The 19,126-nt window shown below is 42.7% G+C and overlaps 1 protein-coding gene across 16 annotated transcripts in view; it reads right to left on the reverse strand.

Annotated features, from left to right (window-relative positions):
• Positions 1 to 428: 428 nt before the first annotated feature.
• Positions 429 to 19,126, reverse strand: part of PARP6 (poly(ADP-ribose) polymerase family member 6) — a 32,718-nt gene continuing 14,020 nt past the window's right edge. For 9 of the 16 annotated variants that reach the window (XM_024997433.2, XM_024997430.2, XM_059890334.1 and 6 more), the window contains 11 exons: positions 18,508 to 18,633; positions 17,165 to 17,230; positions 16,146 to 16,213; positions 14,812 to 14,860; positions 14,452 to 14,564; positions 13,670 to 13,742; positions 12,901 to 12,970; positions 7,659 to 7,738; positions 7,201 to 7,264; positions 6,945 to 7,029; positions 6,250 to 6,609 (listed from right to left, as the gene is read on the reverse strand). In XM_024997433.2, the coding sequence (XP_024853201.1) occupies positions 6,507 to 6,609; positions 6,945 to 7,029; positions 7,201 to 7,264; positions 7,659 to 7,738; positions 12,901 to 12,970; positions 13,670 to 13,742; positions 14,452 to 14,564; positions 14,812 to 14,860; positions 16,146 to 16,213; positions 17,165 to 17,230; positions 18,508 to 18,633 (897 nt within the window). In that variant the 3' untranslated portion in view covers positions 6,250 to 6,506. Of the gene's footprint in view, positions 2,546 to 6,249; positions 6,610 to 6,944; positions 7,030 to 7,200; positions 7,265 to 7,658; positions 7,739 to 12,900; positions 12,971 to 13,669; positions 13,743 to 14,451; positions 14,565 to 14,811; positions 14,861 to 16,145; positions 16,214 to 16,408; positions 16,458 to 17,164; positions 17,231 to 18,507; positions 18,634 to 19,126 lie in introns of those variants that run through there. The other 7 variants (XM_024997437.2, XM_024997434.2, XR_003036610.2 and 4 more) reach the window with 6 other exon arrangements.

The raw sequence follows: 19,126 nt of genomic DNA on the forward strand, positions 1-19,126 counted from the left end.
GGAGGACCCGCCCTCGGAGCTCTGGAGCCCTCCCTCCCAGACCCCCGGACGCCCGGGCCACCTGTTGCGGCCAACTTGGAATGCTGGACCAGGTCTTCTCTTGACCCTTGGCCCAGTCCATCCCAGCTAAGTGGCCCTGGCCTACCCAGATAGTGCCCAGATTTATGGGTCCCCGGGCAGCAATCCCCTGGCCCGGGTGCCCGCCCCAGCGCACGCCCCGAAGACTGAACCGAACAGTCAGAGGTGGGGTGGGGGATGTAGACTCATGGGATGGTTGGAGGTCCTGGCCGCCATAGGAGGGGCTCCGACACAGGAACGGGGAGAGAACGCGGGAGGGCGGGGAGAACGCGGGAGGGCGGAGTGTGTTAGGAGCGGGAGCGTGAGGCTCTTTTGTTCTTAGGGTTTAGAACAAAGAAGGACAAGTAGAGGCCATGTGAAGACTTTAGTAGGGACTGGAGTCCTGCGGAGCGAGTGCCTGAGAGTAGAAAGTGAATAGAAGTTATTAATATTAGTGCAGAACTAACCACATCAGGAAATGTCACAACGTTAGATCTCATAATCTCTGCCAAAGTAAGAATTTCTGTTTTCAACCTTGTGTATTTTAATCAGTATTGTTGGAGCTTTTCTTGTATTTTTCCTTAAGGCATTTTCTGATTTCCTAGTGATCACAGCAGTTACCGACGAAGCAACTGTTAACTCTTGCCTTCTTTCAGGCAAATTTTGAGAGCAGATACAATGTTAAAAATCGTGAATACTATTAGGTTCTTTCCTTTTCCTGGAAAAGAGACCAATGGGTGTGACCCGCTCAGCCAGACACCCTGCCTGCAGCTGAATCACAGGCCTTCATTATGCTTTCCTGTTAGCTCAGATAAGCTGACAAAAAGTAACAACATTAAGATAAAATATTTTAATCTCTTCTATAAGCTGTTTCTGGTTCCCTCAGTTGCAGAGAGGGAATGAATGCTGCGTTATTGAGGTGGTAAGAGCTCATGAAGTTGCTGAGAGGGAAAAAAAAATCATGCTTTACCAGAGGGAATCAGATTCTTCTCTATCCAGAGAAAGAGGGTGGCTTAAGTGGCCATATTGGCCCATCAGCTAAAGATGAACAAAGTACAGGGTTGAACAACACTAAAGGGGCAATGTTGTGGCCAGTGCTGGACTATGTTGCATTTTAAAGATCTATATCTAGATATAGTCCTGTGATTGAAAAGCACATGTATTAAACTGGAGAGCTGATGGCAAACTATTGCACTTCGGTTACAGATTTTGGTCTTCCAACTGTTATAAAAATGCTGTCCATTAATAACCAACAAGGACCTACTGTATAGCACATGGAACTCTGCCCAATATTATGTGGCAGCCTGGATGGGAGGGAAGTTTGGGAGGGAATGAACAGATGTATATGTATGGCTGAGTCCCTTTGCTGTTCACCTAAAACTATCACAGCACTGTTAACTGGCTGTACCCCAATCCAAAATTAAAACTCTAATAGTTAAAAAATATATGTTAATGAAACTTTCACAGGAACCAACAGGTTATATTTTTGCTCATATTAGATGCATAGTGAAAATCTGTCAGTTTAAGGTGATTGTCATTACTGTGCTGAGAAGCAGCTTAGTATAGAAGCAAGCATGGGTTCCATCACATTTAGTTCCAATTCCACTCACTAGCCCTATAATCATATCTGTAATTTAGTGTAAGTCCAGTTCCTTAAAAGTAAACTGCAGACAATTCTAGCTCCATCTGGTGGGGTTTGATAGTTGATGTATGTGAACTATCAAAGTATAGCACAGGGCTCAACAGGCGTCCTCTTTGAGAACTCACTAGTTCTGGAGGTTTTTCCTTGTGACTAGTGCCAGAACATCTGTCTCAATCCAATTAACTAGGTTTGCCCTTCTCTGAGCCATCCTCCTGAAATGAACCTTTATTCCTCTGACCCAGCAACAAGTGACCCCAGAGCTACAGGAAACTGGGGAGGCTGAGGGGGGATACAGACCACCCCCTTAAGTTAGGCTCTGCTTCCTGCCGTTCCACTGTGCCCACGGGCTAGCAGGACAGGAGGAGGTGCTGCTAGGTTCACTGGACTGAGGTGTGAGTGAGGGTGTTGACTGCTGTTTGTTACCTGTTTGGATTTTTGGCCACAGAATCACAGAATCTGGAATTTAACTCTTGGTGGTCATTTGGACTCCCTTGCAAGGTATGTGTGTCAGCAAACAATCCCCGAACAAAACTTTGGAGCCTAAAGACAAGCTTTGGCCCTGGTGAAGAGGGTAAGGTTACAGGTTTTACCATTAAGTGACCTCTTGGCCTCTGCCTAAAACAGCAATGTTACTTCTCTCAGGCAAACACAGGTTTCCAGGGCAGCCCACTGGCCTGGATGTCACATTTAGAAGTGCTTACCACTTTGGACTTCATATACCCTTTCCAGAGCCAGATTAAGTAGACTTTTTAATTTCTTCAGTGCCTTCCTTCCAATTCCCAAGATCTCTTCAGGCCCACCAGGGTGGCAGAAAACCTTAATTTCTGAGTTTCCCCCAGACAAATCCTGGAAGACAAGGTTGACCTTTTGGAGTTAAGGGATAAAGAGAAAACAGGTTGTCTCTTGGGGAAAGGAAGAGATTCATGGAGGAGGAGACTTGGGAGGGCTGGTTACCATAGAGATGGGCACTGGGAAGGCCATTCCAGGGGAAAGGAACAGTAAACAAATGTTTTCTGAATGCAACTGTGTATCTAAGGTTCCCCCTCCTGAGGAAATGCCTTATCAGCACTAAGAAAAGGGAGACTCCTGAGGAGTCCTTGTTCATTCCAGGTCATTCGACTGCCTCAGCCAACAGGACCTCCAGCAGTTTTTCTCTAGCCCAGAACTGTTACTAATCACAGGACAAAGCTCCTTAGGGTGGGTTAGTCCTATCCACCAAGCCATGGAGGCCTGGGCTCTCTCTTTTTCCCCTACAAGCGTAACCAGAGATCAGGTTCCTTATGACGCAAGTGGAGCGGTAAGCAGACCCCAGTCCCCCAAAGTAATCAAGATTTAGAAGACCAAGAAAGGCATCAGTGGGAATTCTATGAAGGTCCGGTGGTTAAGAGTCTGCCCTTCCACTGCAGGCAGCATGGGTTCAACTCCTGACTGGGGAACTAAGGCTCCTGCATGCTCCTTGTTGTGGCCAAAAAATAACATAGAATAGAGAAGTCTTGCCAAAAAAAAGAAAGGCATCAGCAAACAACAGATCAAATGCCCCCTCCCCAGGAAGTCCTCCTGCTGCAGTGCCATCATAATCCACATTTTCCTTGGCATGGTATTTTAGTCTCCACCTCCATGCTCGCTGGCTACCAGCTAACCAGACCCACTTATCCTTGGAAGGATAGCTAGGACAAAGACGACTTCGGTCTCTCTCCTAGATAAAATAATTTTTGTAGGCAATGCTTTAACTTAAAGGGTGACTCTGAAATAGTTGTGGAAAATTCTATATTCCAGAGAAAACTGCTGCCCCTTCAAATGAATTGCTTTATTTTCCCCTACCCCTCTTCTGGAGGAGAAGGGCTCTGAAGGAATTACATGACCCCTGAAGCTTCCTCCCCGCCACTCCCAAAATGATCCCAGAAGCTGAGACATCACTACCCAAACCTCCATCTCAGAATCCTTTCTGTGAGATGCTGGTAAGTAACCCAGTTATGACTCAGCACCAGACTCTTCCCTTCCTCTCCCCACTGGCCAGAATGAAAGGCAGAATCCAGAAGGCTCCTCCCCTGTGTATGGCCACATTCTCACCACAAACTGAGTCATGGCCACACCCTGCCTAGAAAATGGAAAATTACTGAGAGGGAAGAGGAAGGTTAAACTCTTAAGAGTTTTACATTTTCAATCCAGAAATCACAGCCATCTACTCTCCTCCTGGAACTAATTGAGGAAAATAGTTGTTTACACAACCCTAGCCCTAACACAGCATGTCCAGGTCTAACCGAATAAGGCTGCTTGAGTCCAGGACTATGTGGAAAGTAGGAGGCAACCATCAACCTCTGTGTATAGTGTCTGTACTGGCTTTGGTGAAAGAGGATCTCCTGCTCAGACCTGGCTTTCACAGGCTCCGCCATCCCCACTCTGCCTGGGTGGGAGAAAGGGGCAATCCTTCAACTCCCACTCCAGGCTGTAGGAGGATTCCCCTCCAGAAACTCAGGGCCCCATGCAATTTCCCCTGCAATAAAAGCATTCTTGTTAAAGGAATGCTGCGGGTTTTTTATCAGGCTTGTTTTACAGTGTACATATTTTGAATTTTTTCAGATAAGGTTATATGGCTTTCAAACTTCTCAGATTCAAAAAGTCCTGTTGCTATTATGTAGAACACTATAAAATGATATACTTAATTTCATTAGTTTTATTGGCATTAAGAGACTATTACGCATATACTATTAAGAAAGTGATTCCCTAGGCCACCTCAGGTTTTTTGAGTTTTTCTGGTAACACACACTGTCTGTCTATTACGTATCATTCCATCATCTGCTAGTACTTGTTTTATTAGATGCCACTGATAACAACTCTTAAGAAATGATTACAAATGAGAAAAAAAACCTATCAACAATTTCTGAAAATTGAGCAAAAATGCTGTCTAGCCTAGCACCTAGATTCAATTGCTGGAACACTAGTGGGAACAGTTTGAGAATCCCTGCAGAAGTAAGAGTTAAGAGCTCAGGTCCTGGAGTTGAGCAACTCTGGTTAAAAACCCAGCATGGCCACTAACCAGTTGGGAGACGTTACCCACGTTATTTAAGATCCCTAAAAAAAAACCTATCTTCCGTCTTTGTTGTCAAGTTTAAATAAAAAAATAAAGTTTGAAAGGCTACACAGCATAGAAACAGAAGAGCAGTTCTGGAGGCAGGCTGCCTGTCGCTAGCTGTGGAATATGGACATACTGCTTATCCTTTGTGTCTGCTTTCTCATCTACAAAATGGGAATAATGGCATCTACTTCATAGGCTTGTTTACAGAATTATTTTAGTCTGCATGTGTACAATGCTTACAACAATACCAAGAACATAGTAAGCCAAGGTATTAGCAAAGTATTAAAGTGCTTAGCATAATGCCCAGCGCCTACCTAATAAGAACTGAAAAATGTTAACTATCTCTGATACTATACAGATGAGCTGCAAGGGTCCTTCAAGAAGCTGGAATTTCAGCTAGGATGGACTGCCTAATGGGGGATTTCCAGATGGCTCAGGGGTAAAGACTCCACCTGTTAACACACAAGATGTGGGTTTGATTTCTGGGTCAGGAAGATCCCCTGGAGTAGGAAATGGCAACCTATTCCAGTATTCTTGTCTGGAAAACACCATGGACAGAGAAGCCTGAAGGGCTACAGTCCATGGAGTCACAAGGAGTCGGACACAACCAATGACTAAGCACACACACATAATGAAAGCCAACATGTAGTCTGTCTAGTTCAGGCCATATAAATCAAGAAGCTCTAACAACTTTTTAAAAGCCTATACTTGAAAGTCAGGCTTGTTTAAAGTTTTTTGTAGTCTCTGTGCTTATATTCCTGTTTTTCTTCATTAACAGTTTGTAAAACTGGCAATATCCAACTTGTCTCTTAGAACTTTAGGGTTTTAGGTACATGGAGCACAGCCTGAAAGCCAGAAGGCTGGCAGTGAGAATTTCAACAAGGAGATGGCTTTCACTGAAACAATTAGATATTCAGAGAAACAGCTGTCTTCTCTCACATTGCTGACTTTGAAGAATCTGGATTTTGTTTCATTAAAGGAAACTGTATTTCCTTATGATCTCTTTACAGATTTCAAGTTAGAGAGCTGTCAGCTCTCCCTCCACCTCCCTTATCCCAAAGAAATAGCTGGGAGGAGGAGGAGGTAGAGAGTAGGGCCCAACCACCAAGATATAGAGCAAAGGAGAGGACAGGTTTTGTGCAGAAAACAAAGGTCCTAAAGGTAGGAAATCTGAGCTACTGTGGCCTCAATGGTCCTTTTAAATCTCGAGGAAGAGTCACCAGTGGTATTCTGTATCCTTCTCAGTTTGTGTCATATGCATAGGTTTCCCTTATCTAATCCGTTGAATAAAATGTTGACAGATCTTTAGGATACTATACTAGATGGACTGAGCTTTGACTCCATCCAACATAAACAGTCCCAGCCCCCATGATGTTCCACTCTCCCCACCCCTACCCCCATTTGGGGGCTTGGGGCAGCAGGTGCTGGGCCAAGGCTAGTCAGACCACAGTGATCATATCCAGTCCACAGCACCTTCCATTTTATTGTTTTATTTACAAACAGGGTGAAGTCAACTGGGAAAATCGGGGTAAGGAGTCAGTCTGGGCCATCCAAATGTGGAGTGGTTCCTGGGTCAATCTCCACCATGAAGGCCGCCTCGTCTATCTTTTTCCTGCCCCTTAGTAATGGCCCCTTGATTCCTCAGGGCAGACTTGTCTGCTGCTCCTGAGCCCTTTTATGAGGGCAGATGGATCCTGGGGGAACAGGGGTGGTACGAGGGCTGGGGCCCCCTCAGTTTGTGTAAACCTGAGTTCCGATCACACGCATGATTTCCTTCTGTATCTTGGGGTCCTGAGTATTAATGTTGGCATCGCCCACCTGACCATCCTCATATCTGCCAAAGATAATGCAAGCGTGAGCATAAGAGGGAGACCAATCCCAGAATAATGTCAACCCATGGACCTGCATTTAGGGGTGTGGCCATCCCATCCCAGAATCAAAAAACTTTCTTTCTACTCTTTACAGTAGAAGAGTTTATCTGGTTTCCTCTAAACAGCCCTTGATTTATACCCATCCTCATCCTCCAAGGGGAAAGTCCCAGTTCCGGCCCTACTCAGGTAGCCAGGGACAAGTCTCCAATAACAGAAACAGACTTTCCCAGCAGTCCGTATTATTGTGCTCTCCCCCTCACTTCTCCAAGTAATTCCCAAGGTACCCTCCTAGACTTACACAAAGAAGAACCGTGTGCAGACATGGTCGGACACAGGGCACACCCAGATGTTCCCATGCTTCTGGAGGTCCTTGGATGTAATCACTGGGAAGAGAGGGGCCAGAAGTTATAGGTATAATGCTTGGGTCAGAGAGTCCAGGCAGGGAGGGGAAGGTAAGATGCTTCAACATCACCCTTGGCTGGATCATGTGCTAAAGTGGCACCAGAAATGAAGGTTGGGCACCCACAAAAACAGGGACTGGGTGAGCTACCTACCTTCACAAAGTGCTATACAGTTTAGATTCCGACTCTGCAGGAACCTTGACTGAATGGATCGGGTCTAGAAGAGAAGAGAGCCAGGTAGATGGTTACAGCTTTCCCTAGAGAGGTGAGTTAACTGGTAGTAGTTAGGGGGGTAAGGATTGGGATATCCTGGGCTTCCAGCCACCTCCCCAAATTTCTGATTTTCATAATCAGTCTGGATGAGTCCAAGCTTCCATCTTTACATTTTCATGTCATTAGATTTAATAAACTCAGTTTCTGTTCTCATACTCATGACTGAAGCCACAAATGACCCTGGAAATGGGTTCCTCTTAGAATGTATCTGATTGCTTGAAATGATCTATAAGCCACCCACCCCCATCACTACCAATGTTTCCCCATCCATCTCTGTAGCCTAAACTTATCCAAGAGGAAGTGTCCTGCCTCAGTCGAACAAAGGCAACTAATAATACCTGGGGGATGGTATTCATTCTGTTGTATCTCTGGACGAGCTCATCTTTGGAGGGCATCCTATGCTGTCCTTTTCCCATTCCTGTCACAGAAAAACAAACCAGTTCATTCACCCATTCCTTCATCAAATATTTACTGAAGTACCTACTATGTGCCAGGCACTGGAGCTAGAGACACTTGGTGACACAGAAGTGAATAAAGCAAACAGTGTATCTGCCCTCACAGAATTTAGCCTGATGGAGATTACAGGAAAGGAACAAATAGTCATGACACAGCATGGGAGGGGTTATGATGGGGAAAATACAGAGCACTGAGTGAGCCAGAGGAGGGGAACTAGCCTAGCTCACAGGTTTGAAGAGGGCTTCCTGGTGACAGCTAGGCTAAGAACTATAGAATTAGGAAGAGGTAGCTAAACGAAGAGGAAGGAAGTGTTCTAGGCCGAGATAAGAGGATACGAAAGGCCTGGAAGAAAGACACAGTAGTGTACCTTACTTTGTATGGAGCATAGTCAATGGCAGAGAAGTGATGAGAGATGATGGGGAACAGGTAAGCTAGGATAAGATCAAGCAGGCCTTGTAGGCCATGTAAGGCAACCGGAGTTTATCCTGAGAACATCAGGGAATCACTGACGGACTCTAAGATAGGGAGCAAGAGGTGAAATGAGCAAGGAATGAGGGGCCTAGGAAGATGGTGACATCAACATTTCAGGTCCGATGCCAGGCTGAGTAAAATGAGTGGAAAGCAAGCAAGCAGAGCAAGTCAGATCTGCTCCAGTTTCAAAGCTACATAAAAACCTCTGACCAGAGTCATTCAGACTAAAGGGAGTACAGAACAGGTAGCTGATGAATAAGTTTCCACAGGTAACCAAAATGGCAACTACCCTGAAGAGTCCTGCTTCCTTCAGAAAGTCTTCCCAGACTTGAGGAAGAGGAGCCAATTTACTTGCTTTCATCTTATCTAAATCCATAAATCCTCCACCATCCTTAACCCTCATTGAATAGCCCTGTTTATAACATTTAGAGACTCACTCTGGACTCTTCCTATTTAGATATGAAACAGTGCTTGTGGGCCCCTATTCCCAACTCTTTCTGTCCCATGATTAGGACTCCAGTCTCTGTATTCGGCTTTATCACAGGCCCAGCCTTATCCCAGGAAGGAGTGAGTGTGTATGTGTGTATGAGACCATGAGACCAGAGAGGGAGATGAAGATGGGAAATGATGCTATCACTGCAGACCAGGAGCAGGGGCCCTTATCTCATCAGTCCACCCGGCACTTTCTATTACGACTAACTCCACTCTGCTGCAAGTCTTGCTTTTGTGGTAACCATGGTCTAGAAGCAGGGATGATAACCACTAGAATGACATTCTTCACTACTAAGGCTGTTAATTCATCATGTACTCACAGTGAAGCCCCATGACAGATTATGGCTTGAATAAAAGTCAAGGCAACGAGAACCTCAAGATTTGAACTGCCTATTTCTTTCTCCTACAGGAATCCCCACCATCCTGTTTCCAACTTCTTCATTAGCTTTAACTAGGTTTAGCTCTGCATCCAAACCTGATAATCTTCTCAGCCTGGGTATTTCAGTGCATGGTTCTGAGTAAAATTCCCATTTAGGTTCTACCTCAGAGGTTGAGAGAACAATCTGATTTCTATGGCTGGTCTTAGAGATGGCCCTTATGATAGAATTCAAATCTTGTTCCATCCCAATCCTGTTGTGCACTGTCCTGACTGTAATAACCCCAATCATCTTCTCTCAGTTCCCTGAGACCAGACACACTGAGAACCTAGAGGCCAGAATACTCCCTGGTTGCTTGGTGTGCAGAGTATATACTTGGACAAGTTTCTAAACATGACTAAACAAACAGATGGAGCTTACCATCTCCTTTCCCACTCTCCCTCACTTTAACCTGCACACTATGGCCAAGTCTTTAGAGGCTCCGCTAGTCAAATGGATGCTCTCTATTTACAATGACCCCTCAGAAGGCACTTGGATACCCTGAGGAAAAATATAGAAAACTAGAGCAGAAAAGGGTAGAAGGAAACATACAAAGAGGACAGAGTTAGTTATATGCTAGAGTAACTAAAATAAGTCAGACATTTACCCACATCCCATCCAGAGTTAGAGACTCTCACATATCCATGGGGCCCTCAGAAAATCAGTTCTTCGAGCAAAGCCTGCCCTGTCAGTCCAAAATAATGATAAGAACACTGGCCTACAAGTCAGGAGAACTGGATTCCAGTCCTAACTCTGCTAGTTAGATCCATGTGACCCAAGAAAGTCATTTGACTTTTCTTTCTATCTATTTTATCTGAAAAGTAGTAAGAGATTGAACAAAATGACCTATAGCCACAATAGAAAAACATGGTATTTTGTATCTATAATCAAATCAACCTTTGGAGGGAGAAGGATGGTGCCATATGACATTTTTACATAATCAGTAAATAAAGTTAAGACGTCAATAGAGATTCCTAGCTCCATCTGATAACTAAAGGTATTCAGGGACTCAGTAGTAAACAAAGACCAGTGGGAGAGGAGAACAGGGAGAAAACAGACAACAAAAAAGAATTTCGTGGCCACCAGAAGCCAGGAGACTCACTATTTAGAATAAGGAATTAATTTGAGAGAAGCTTTAGGCTGGCACAAAGATAAAAATTGTGGTATCTAGACAAAGCCAAAAGACTACCCCAATCCCACTCCCACTTTGGACTCCAGGCACACAGAGTAAGATTCATTCACACATTCAATAAATATTCACTGGGCACCCATCCTTTGTGGATTACTCATAGACATACTATCATTTGTTTAACAGGACAATGAACTAAGAACAGACTAGAACTAAATCCAAGAACTAAAATACTATCAGTGACTTACATCTAAGTGCTCCTAACCCTATCCCACTATCTGCCTCCACTTGGGAGATATCCACTATTCTGAAATTTAGGTTGTTATTTTTCTTCTTTTTCCTTTAATTTTATCACACACACACGTAGCTAAATAATTTTAATTTTGTTTACTTTTGAGCAATATAAAAAAAGGCAGTCCTTTGCCTTGCCTTTTTTTTCTTTTTTCAATTCAACCATTATTTACTTAACATTTTTTCCACGTTGCTGAATGCCACTGTTGGTTCACTGTCATTGCTGAATAATAATCTATTTTCAGAATAGATTATGATGTATTTACCCATTCTCCTGATGATGAGTTTTTTTCTAAGATTTGTTGTTGCAAACAATACTATACACCTTTGGGTGCACATATTCAGAAATGAAAATGCTTGGTTGCAGGGATATTTCTCAAGCTTTATGAAATGTAACACCAAAATGTTTTCCAAAGTGGTTATACCCATTTATATTCCACAAGCAATAAAAGAGATCCTGCTGATCTACAACCCCTGGTACAATCAGAGGTATTACCGGATTTTTAAATTCTTGCCAATCCACATAGGTGCTAAATGGTATGTCATTTTGGTCTTGCCTTTACTTCCTTGATTAATAGAGGCTGAGTAGCTGCTCATATTTTTGGTCATTTCTTCAGTGACCTGCCTGTGTTATTTGCCTATTTTTTTAATTGGGTTGTCTTCTTATTTGCAAGAATTTATAATGCACTTTTATTACTAATCTTTTGTAGTTATATGTGTTGCAATGTCTTCTCCTAGTTTGTAAGCTGCCTTTTTATTTTAAGGTGTCTTCTGATGAACAGAAGCTTATAATTTTAATAAAATCAAACTTACCAATCTTTTATGATTTGTAATTCCATCTTTTTGTATTCTCTGGATGATTCTGTTTAAAATTGGGATAATTTGTTATTTGAAAGTTTGACTTAAGATCCACTTGTAAAATTACCTGGATTTGGCAAGGTTTTTGTTTTATTGTGAAAAATTTTAAGCTACTATTTCAATGTCTTTTATGTTAGAGCTGTTCAGGTTTTCTATATCTTCTTGAATCAGTTTTGTTAAGTTATATTTTTCTAGGGATTTATCCATCTTGACAAAGTTTTCAAATCATTTGCATAAAGTTGACAGAATTCTATTAGCTTTTAAAATTTTGGGACTTCCCTGTCAGTTCAGTGGTTAAGACTCTGGGCTTCCAATGCTGGAAATGCAGGCTTGATCCCTGGTCAGAGAACTAAGATTCCACATGCCGTTGTGGTGCAGCCAAAAAAATAATAGTAATAAAAAGTAAAAATAAATAAAACTTTGCTATATCTATAGTTATGTTCCTTTTTTATTCACATTTAATGCTGCTCTTTTTCTTCTTAATCAATCTACCCAGGTCTATCTGTTTTGTTAGTTCTTTAAAAGAACCATCTTTTGATTTTTTGTCTATTGTATCTGTTCTTATGTCATTAATTTTGCTTCTTATTTATATTATCTCCTTTCTTCTTCTTTGTTTGGTTTATTGTGTCATTAGAGACCTTTCTATTATAGTTCTGTTATTCTGGAGCTAAGTGTTCTTATTTTTGTAACAGTTACATTAATGGAGAATACTAAATCTATAAAGAATCTAGCACTGGCCCCTTCATACGGTAGACATGTGACTATCTGGTGGCTTTCTCTTATACAAAGACTATACAGAACCCGAACTAAAAAAGACTGAGAAGAACTCAGATATAAACTTGAAACAATGAGAAAGCTAAGTCAGATTTCTTTTCTGAGCTGGACAAAGTGGGACTCATCTCCTAACTAGAATCTGGATATTGCTCATACCTTATCTTTGGAATAAAATGCTTCCTCTTGCATTCAATGTTACTAATACAATAGTGTATAATTACAGACAGTTTAAATTTTAAAAGGTGGTTGACAGGGAGGAGAACCATGTCTCCAGAAATGTAAGCCAGTGGAAGGGACTCAAGACTTCAAGTGCATTCATCTATCAACTCGCATCCACGTGTGCACATATACAGTCTGACAGGCTACTGTCAGCACCAAAAATGTGTTCTCCAGAGAGCCTGGAGTCATCCCCCAGTAATTCCTTAACCCATTTCTAGGGCTAAGGTCCCACAATGAATGGTTTTATTCATGGAGAAGAGAATACCTACGAGAAAGGGAGATAATTGGCCTCACCATACAAATAATCTAAATTCCTAACGAAAGAAAAAAACAGAAAGATTACGTATCCATGATTGGGGAGAGAGCTGACACAGACCAAGTGTCCATGATGGAAGAGGAGACAGCATAGGTTTATGTATTCACAAAATGGATGCAATGTAAATAAAGTCAATGTGGCCAAAGATTATTTCTTACCTGAGTATCCAAAGGAAATACTGGAGATGGGGCTCAGGTAGATGCCTTTGCCATAGGCTGCTCCATGCAGCTTGCAGGGAAACACCAGGATGAGCAATATGAGCCTGGGCCCTCCCATGGCTGTGTATTAGGCAGCCACAAGGCTTATCCAGCCCTCTGTCCCTCCATTTAATCTTCTCACTCATTCAGATAACTTTAGGCACCTACTCTTGAAAAGCTGATTAGCTGAAAAGTGGATGCAGGTTAACCCCTTTGCCTACAAAATACTAGATACTGATGCCTTGGCGAGTGACGAGTGGCAAAGCCACTGAGTCAATCGCTCAGAATCCATGCTCCTGCCATAGGCCTTGGTAATATGCAGATCCCTGCCCTCTAGAAATGAATACAGAACAGGCAGGCAGGAGGAGGAATAATAATCATTCCTTGGAGTCTTGCAGGACAAAGAAATAAGTCTCCTATATTAACTCTCTGAATAGTCACATATATTGAAAAGCTCTAACAGGTTCATTGATCACAGTGATTGCAATCAGCAATTTCTATTTGTGCCTAAAGCTATATTCCCATTCCTAAAAACAAAGCCTCAGGTCAAAATACAACCACCATATTCATTCTATACATATAGTTTCAACTTCCTCCCTAGGAAAGCCCCACAGGAGGCTAGGTTTGAGGATGCTGAGGCAAACACAGTTGAGTACTTTAGAGCAGACTTCCCCGACATGAGTGGGGCAGGGAGAAGGTGGAGAGAAAGAGAAAAGGAGCACAGGCTCACCTGCAGTTTGGTGTAGGATGCATTGACCAGCCCATTGCGCAGGATCGAATGCCAGTTCTCAATGTGGGACCCACTGTAAGGCAGTATAGAATACATGTTTCCTCATGGAATGAAGTTCCCAAGAAAATTCCAAGGCTGCCATTCCCACCCATTCTCACACACACAGGACATGAAGATGGACACAGATAAAGCTAGCGATGAACGTGCACACGGATATAGTTACAGGCATGCAAGATGTGTGTGTGTATGGCTAACCCTTACATCTTAATATCTAGGCCTATCTTCTCTTCCACGCTTCAAACAATCCCATCCTAATCCTCAACTGCTGGTTCAATATTTTCATTTGCCTATCATCCTGATATTTCAAATTAAACAAATTCATCTCAAACTCAATGAGTTTATCACTGATCCCAAGTATGGCTTTCAATCATGACTTCACATCTCTTTTAAGTTACTCTTAATCTATTTTTTCCTCTCTTCTCTCAAAATCAGGCATAAATTGCTGATTTTCTTCAAAGCAGTTTTCAAATCTATCCCTGCCAATCTACCTTCAACCACATCTTTTTATATGTAAATGTCATTTCTCCTCAACTACATCCTAAGTAGCTTAAGATTAAAGACCATATCATATCTTTATCCTCTACAGCACCTACCACAATAGCATTTAATACATTGATGGACATAGGTCATACAAACTCCTATTCCTCAAGTGAACTTGCCGCCATCCCCCCATTTTTTTTGCCTTATCCAGCACCCAGCCCCAGCCCTGCCCCACTCCTCACTGGAAGGCAAAGGTGCTGCCATAGAGCTTCTTGGCGGTCCGGAACCGAGCCTCCTTGGCAGGAGGGCTGCTCAGCAGGAGGAACTGGTGTGAGGTGTGCATGAACTTCAGCTGCTGCCCAGGGTGGGGGTGGGGTCAGGAAAACAGAGCAGAAATGGGAGATCAGGGAGGGAAAGGCTAGGGATAGGGAGCAAATTAGGCTTGTACAACCCCCAATAAAGGAAATATGCATTGGCCCAAAGACTACTGTTGATGGACAAGTCTAACCAGGCAGGTCTAGGACCAATGTGACTAGCTGGTTTGGAGCCCCTCCTTGCCCCTCACTAGAAATTCAGAGCTTAGAAGGAGAATGGTCACTTACCCTGCTGAGAGGTAGTTTGACAATGTGCGACCTGTTGCTAGAGATGATCCTAGGATAAAACAGAGAAAAAAACAAAAAGGACAGAATAAACATGTGGTTAGGCCATCCTAAACAAAGCAGCAGCCTTGCTCTGCCCCTTGGAGAATAAGCAAGGATTCCAGGGTTGTTTTAACTGTGAACCCAGGACACTACTGGATATTCCTGTGGGTGGTAACGTTTGTGTATAAAAATGTAAAAGAAGTTACTGACCGGAGACCAGCTAGTTACTGGGTAAACAACAGATGAAAGAAAGAGAGGGGTGGGAGGTGGGCTGCTACATCCAGGGAGAGAAAAGTAAAGAACAAAAAGAAGAGCATAAGAGGTCAGCTACCAAAGAAAATTAGAGAGGTGGGTCTGTGTTAGGATGGTGACAACTTACATTTGGGATTTAGAAACTTAGCACAGGGGCTCAGGAGCTATCCTATCTGAGCCCAGAGGAAGGCTGAAGGCTCTCAGAGATGGGGGGAATGGACAGTTATTGTCTGAACTGCAGGAAAAAAACAGAGGAAACTAGAACGAACTTCCTGAGAATTCAGGGACATACTGGCCTGTATGTAGGCTGAACTCAAGAAGACAGGAGAGAACAAAGGCATAAGCCACTGAGGACTCAGCAAGGGGGCATTATCTCTTATAGTGGTTATGGTTGTTTGTATGCTTCACTCATGTACCTGTAATGCCATTCTGAACGGTCTATGCCTGGTCATTCCTCATGCTAAGAGGGAGCATGGTGCACTGAAAAAGTACTAACATCAAAGGCTGACCTGACAGAGCAAAACAGGCTAGAAAGGGAAAGCTATTCCAGGAAGAGAGAACAGAAATCAAGGTCAGGAAGGGAGAGCAGAGGGTGAAGGGAAGTAGAAAGGAAATACAAGGTCAGAACCTTTGCTCAGAGAAGGGAGTAGTAACAGTGCTCCAAGCCTCTGGACAGTTAACATCGATAGGGAAGGGCTTGAGACAGAGAAAGGGAGTACAAAGAGAGGGACCTCTCTGCACGCATAGAAAATCTAATTGAAATGAAGTGTTAATTCCTATAGGCAAGCAGCACTCAAAAACCTACTGGGAAACAAGAAACACTAAAGAGAACTTGAAACATAGTCTTAGAACTTGCGGCTTCTTTGTTGGCTCCCAGTTCCTAGCCAAGCCAGGTGTATCAATAAAACCCCAAGAAAAAGCTGCCATAATATCTATGATCTTAGGAACGATGCTGAAACCACCTCTAAGAGAAGGTATAGGCTCCAGTCTGATACTATGTTCCATTCCCCCAAATGCTGAAGGATAAACCATTCTACTCATACCACTGCAGGAGAGGATGGGCCAGGGGATCCAGCTTGTCCATCTGCTTCTTGATTTCCAGATACGAGCCCTGTAAGACAAAGGCCGTAAGGTTATCTCCCAGAAGAGGTGGGAGCCCTCCCACTTTCCACAGATTATCAGGGCCCAGGGCAAGGCAGGAACTGAAGACCACACCAAACCAAGAGGAGATGGGGTTCCCACCCTCAAGGACCCATCAGGCTGGGAAGACTCATAAATAAATATGAAAATGACTGAAGATGCTTACAAAACAACATGCAGGTGGGTCTCCCTCATTTTATGCAATTCCTACAGCCCTAAAAAGTTGATTATAAATCAAAAAAAATAAATAAGTAAATAAAATCAATGTCCCAGAAAGATCAGGCTAAGGAATCCTGTGGTAAAACTACATAAAACACAGAGTTCTTCTGACAAGTAAATCATCCCTCCTAGGTGTATGTTATGTGTTCATCTGAACTGTGATATATAGGATTTGCTGAGAAGAGGCCCACCTGTAAATGTGAGTACAAATGAATGTCTATTCATGCAGAGATTGCAGACGAGGGGTGGGGAAGTCTGGTGAGGGACAGCCTTGAGTCAAAGGATGGTCACTGCTCCATGTGGCTGCCCCACCCCTAGAAGGATAGAAGATGCAGGCCCCTGGGTCTAGTTCCTTACCTCCAAGCCCCCCTCCTTACCCTCCCAACCCTGGACAGAAGTCCTTCCCTAACTTCTCTAGTGCCCTAAGAATTATTAAAAAAAAAAAAAAAACATTAAATAGGAACAACTTGTGAAGGAATTAGCAGCAAAGGTAAAGGTTGAGAGAGACATAAGGAGTGAGAAATAGGAGTAACAGAGCTAACAAACCAGAGAACAAAGACTAGGAAAGCTAAAGAGGGAGAACTAAAGAGAATACTGTGAGGAATTTGAATAGCATCTCTAAATCTTCACTCCAATCCAATGAATTTCAAACAGAACAGGGCACTTGAGTGGGCAGGCAGGGGACAGGCAGAGGACAGAATACCTGGGTCATCTCCCGGATGGACATCACACTATCCAGAGCTTTCTGCAGTCGCTCATAATTCTTCTTCTGTGGGGAATCAACAGGGAAAGAAGAACCAGGTAAAGAAAAGTGGGAGAGAGTAAGATCTGATGAAAAAGAGGGCCACATGTACAAAAGAAATCTAGGCCCCAGGGAAACAGCATAGTATGTCATGCAAAGAACACAGACTTAATGCCAAGAAGTTCTAGAATCATGTGCCAGTTCTTTTACCAGCTGAGAGTAGTAGGGGTAAGTTCCTTAACCTCTCAGAACCTCAGGATCCATGTATATAAGTAAAGATAAAAAATCCTTACTACCCTCATAGGGTTAGTTATTTAAACTGAAGATTAAATAACATGTAAAGAATCTGATACAGTGCCTGACACACAGAAATGAGCAACTGTGAAGCACTGTCCTGGGTACATGTAATGGTTATTTCAACACCTGTCAACTGTGTCCTTTGGGAAATGAAGTGCCAGACATTTAATTGAACATTATTCTAGGTATGTATGTGAAGGTATTTCTAGATGAAATTAACCTTTGAATGGCAGACTGAGTAAAAGAGACTGCCATCCCTATTCAGGTGGCTCGTCTAATCAGTTGACGGCCTGAATAGAACAAAATAGCTGAGTAAGAGGGAACTCCTCTGGCCTGAGTGCTGGGACATTGGTCTTTTCCTGCATTCAGACTAGAACTGAAAAAATCAGCTCTTCAAATCTTGAGTCTGCTGGGTTTTGGACTGGAACTTACAACATCAGCTCTCCTGAGTTTCCAGCTTACCCACTACTCAGCCTGGTACTTCTCAGCCTTCATAATCACAGAAGCCAACTCCTTACAGTACATTTCTTTCTCTATACATCTCCTATTGTTCTATTTCTCTGGAGAACACTAACTATTACAATATTTTATATACATTATGTCTCATTTTTATAATAGATATTATCCACTTTTTACAGATAAAGAAATTGAGGTTCGGAAAGGTTAAGTGATCTGCCTAACACCATTCAGCTAGGGAGCAGCAGAACCTCAAATGGAATCAAGGTCTGTCTGGCTTCGAAGTCTGTATTATTCCAACATAACTAATGTTAATTTGTCTCCCTGTCTTCTCAGAAACTCAGAAGTTACCCTTATACTATTAGTTATGTTTAGTTACTTGTTCACTAAAGAGTTAAATCTGAGGGTTCAAGAGCCAAGAAACAAGTGTGCCATTTCTTCTGTCCCCTTATTCCCAGCTGTTGTGAACACTAGAATGACAGCCTGTAGTCTCCCATTGTCTTTCACCATTTCTGTTCCTTAGTCCTGACTTTCTTCCCAAGCAACTATACCTTAGGGTTAAAGGCCAGAGTCTTGGGATCAGTGGGGTCCACCACAGAGGGATAAGGCTCAAAGATGATGCTCTTTCTAGGGGACTCCAAAGCTGCCCTACACATGGCCACCAGCAGATCCACCACCTTAGGAGAAAGGAAAGAAAGGGGACAAAAGCTAAATGATTTCACGGGGCTGGGAGTTGCACAGTATCCAGCATAGGTCTACCTTCTGGAAGCACTTGGTATTTCTCTTTTTAAAAGCAAATATGAGGGACAGACTGGGAGTTTTGGATTAGCAGATGTGAGCTATTATGTATAAAATGAATAAATAACTAGGTCTTACTGTATAGTACAAGGAACTATACTCAATATCCTGTGATAAACCATAATGGAAAAGAATATGAAAACGAATGTACATATATAACAGAATCACTTTGCTGTGTAGCAGAAATGAACACATTATAAAGTCAACTATATTTCAATAAATTTTAAAAACCACAAATGTTTTGTTTTTTTATTAGAAAATACAAGCTTATCATAAAAATTCAAGAACAATGTTTAAAAGAATGATTAAAAGAAGATAAAAACCATCCCCTTGCCCCCAAATCTCATTCTTCACATTAACTACTGCAAAGTT

The sequence above is a fragment of the Bos taurus genome, chromosome 10, assembly GCF_002263795.3.
Source record: "Bos taurus isolate L1 Dominette 01449 registration number 42190680 breed Hereford chromosome 10, ARS-UCD2.0, whole genome shotgun sequence".
Lineage (NCBI taxonomy): Eukaryota > Metazoa > Chordata > Mammalia > Artiodactyla > Bovidae > Bos > Bos taurus.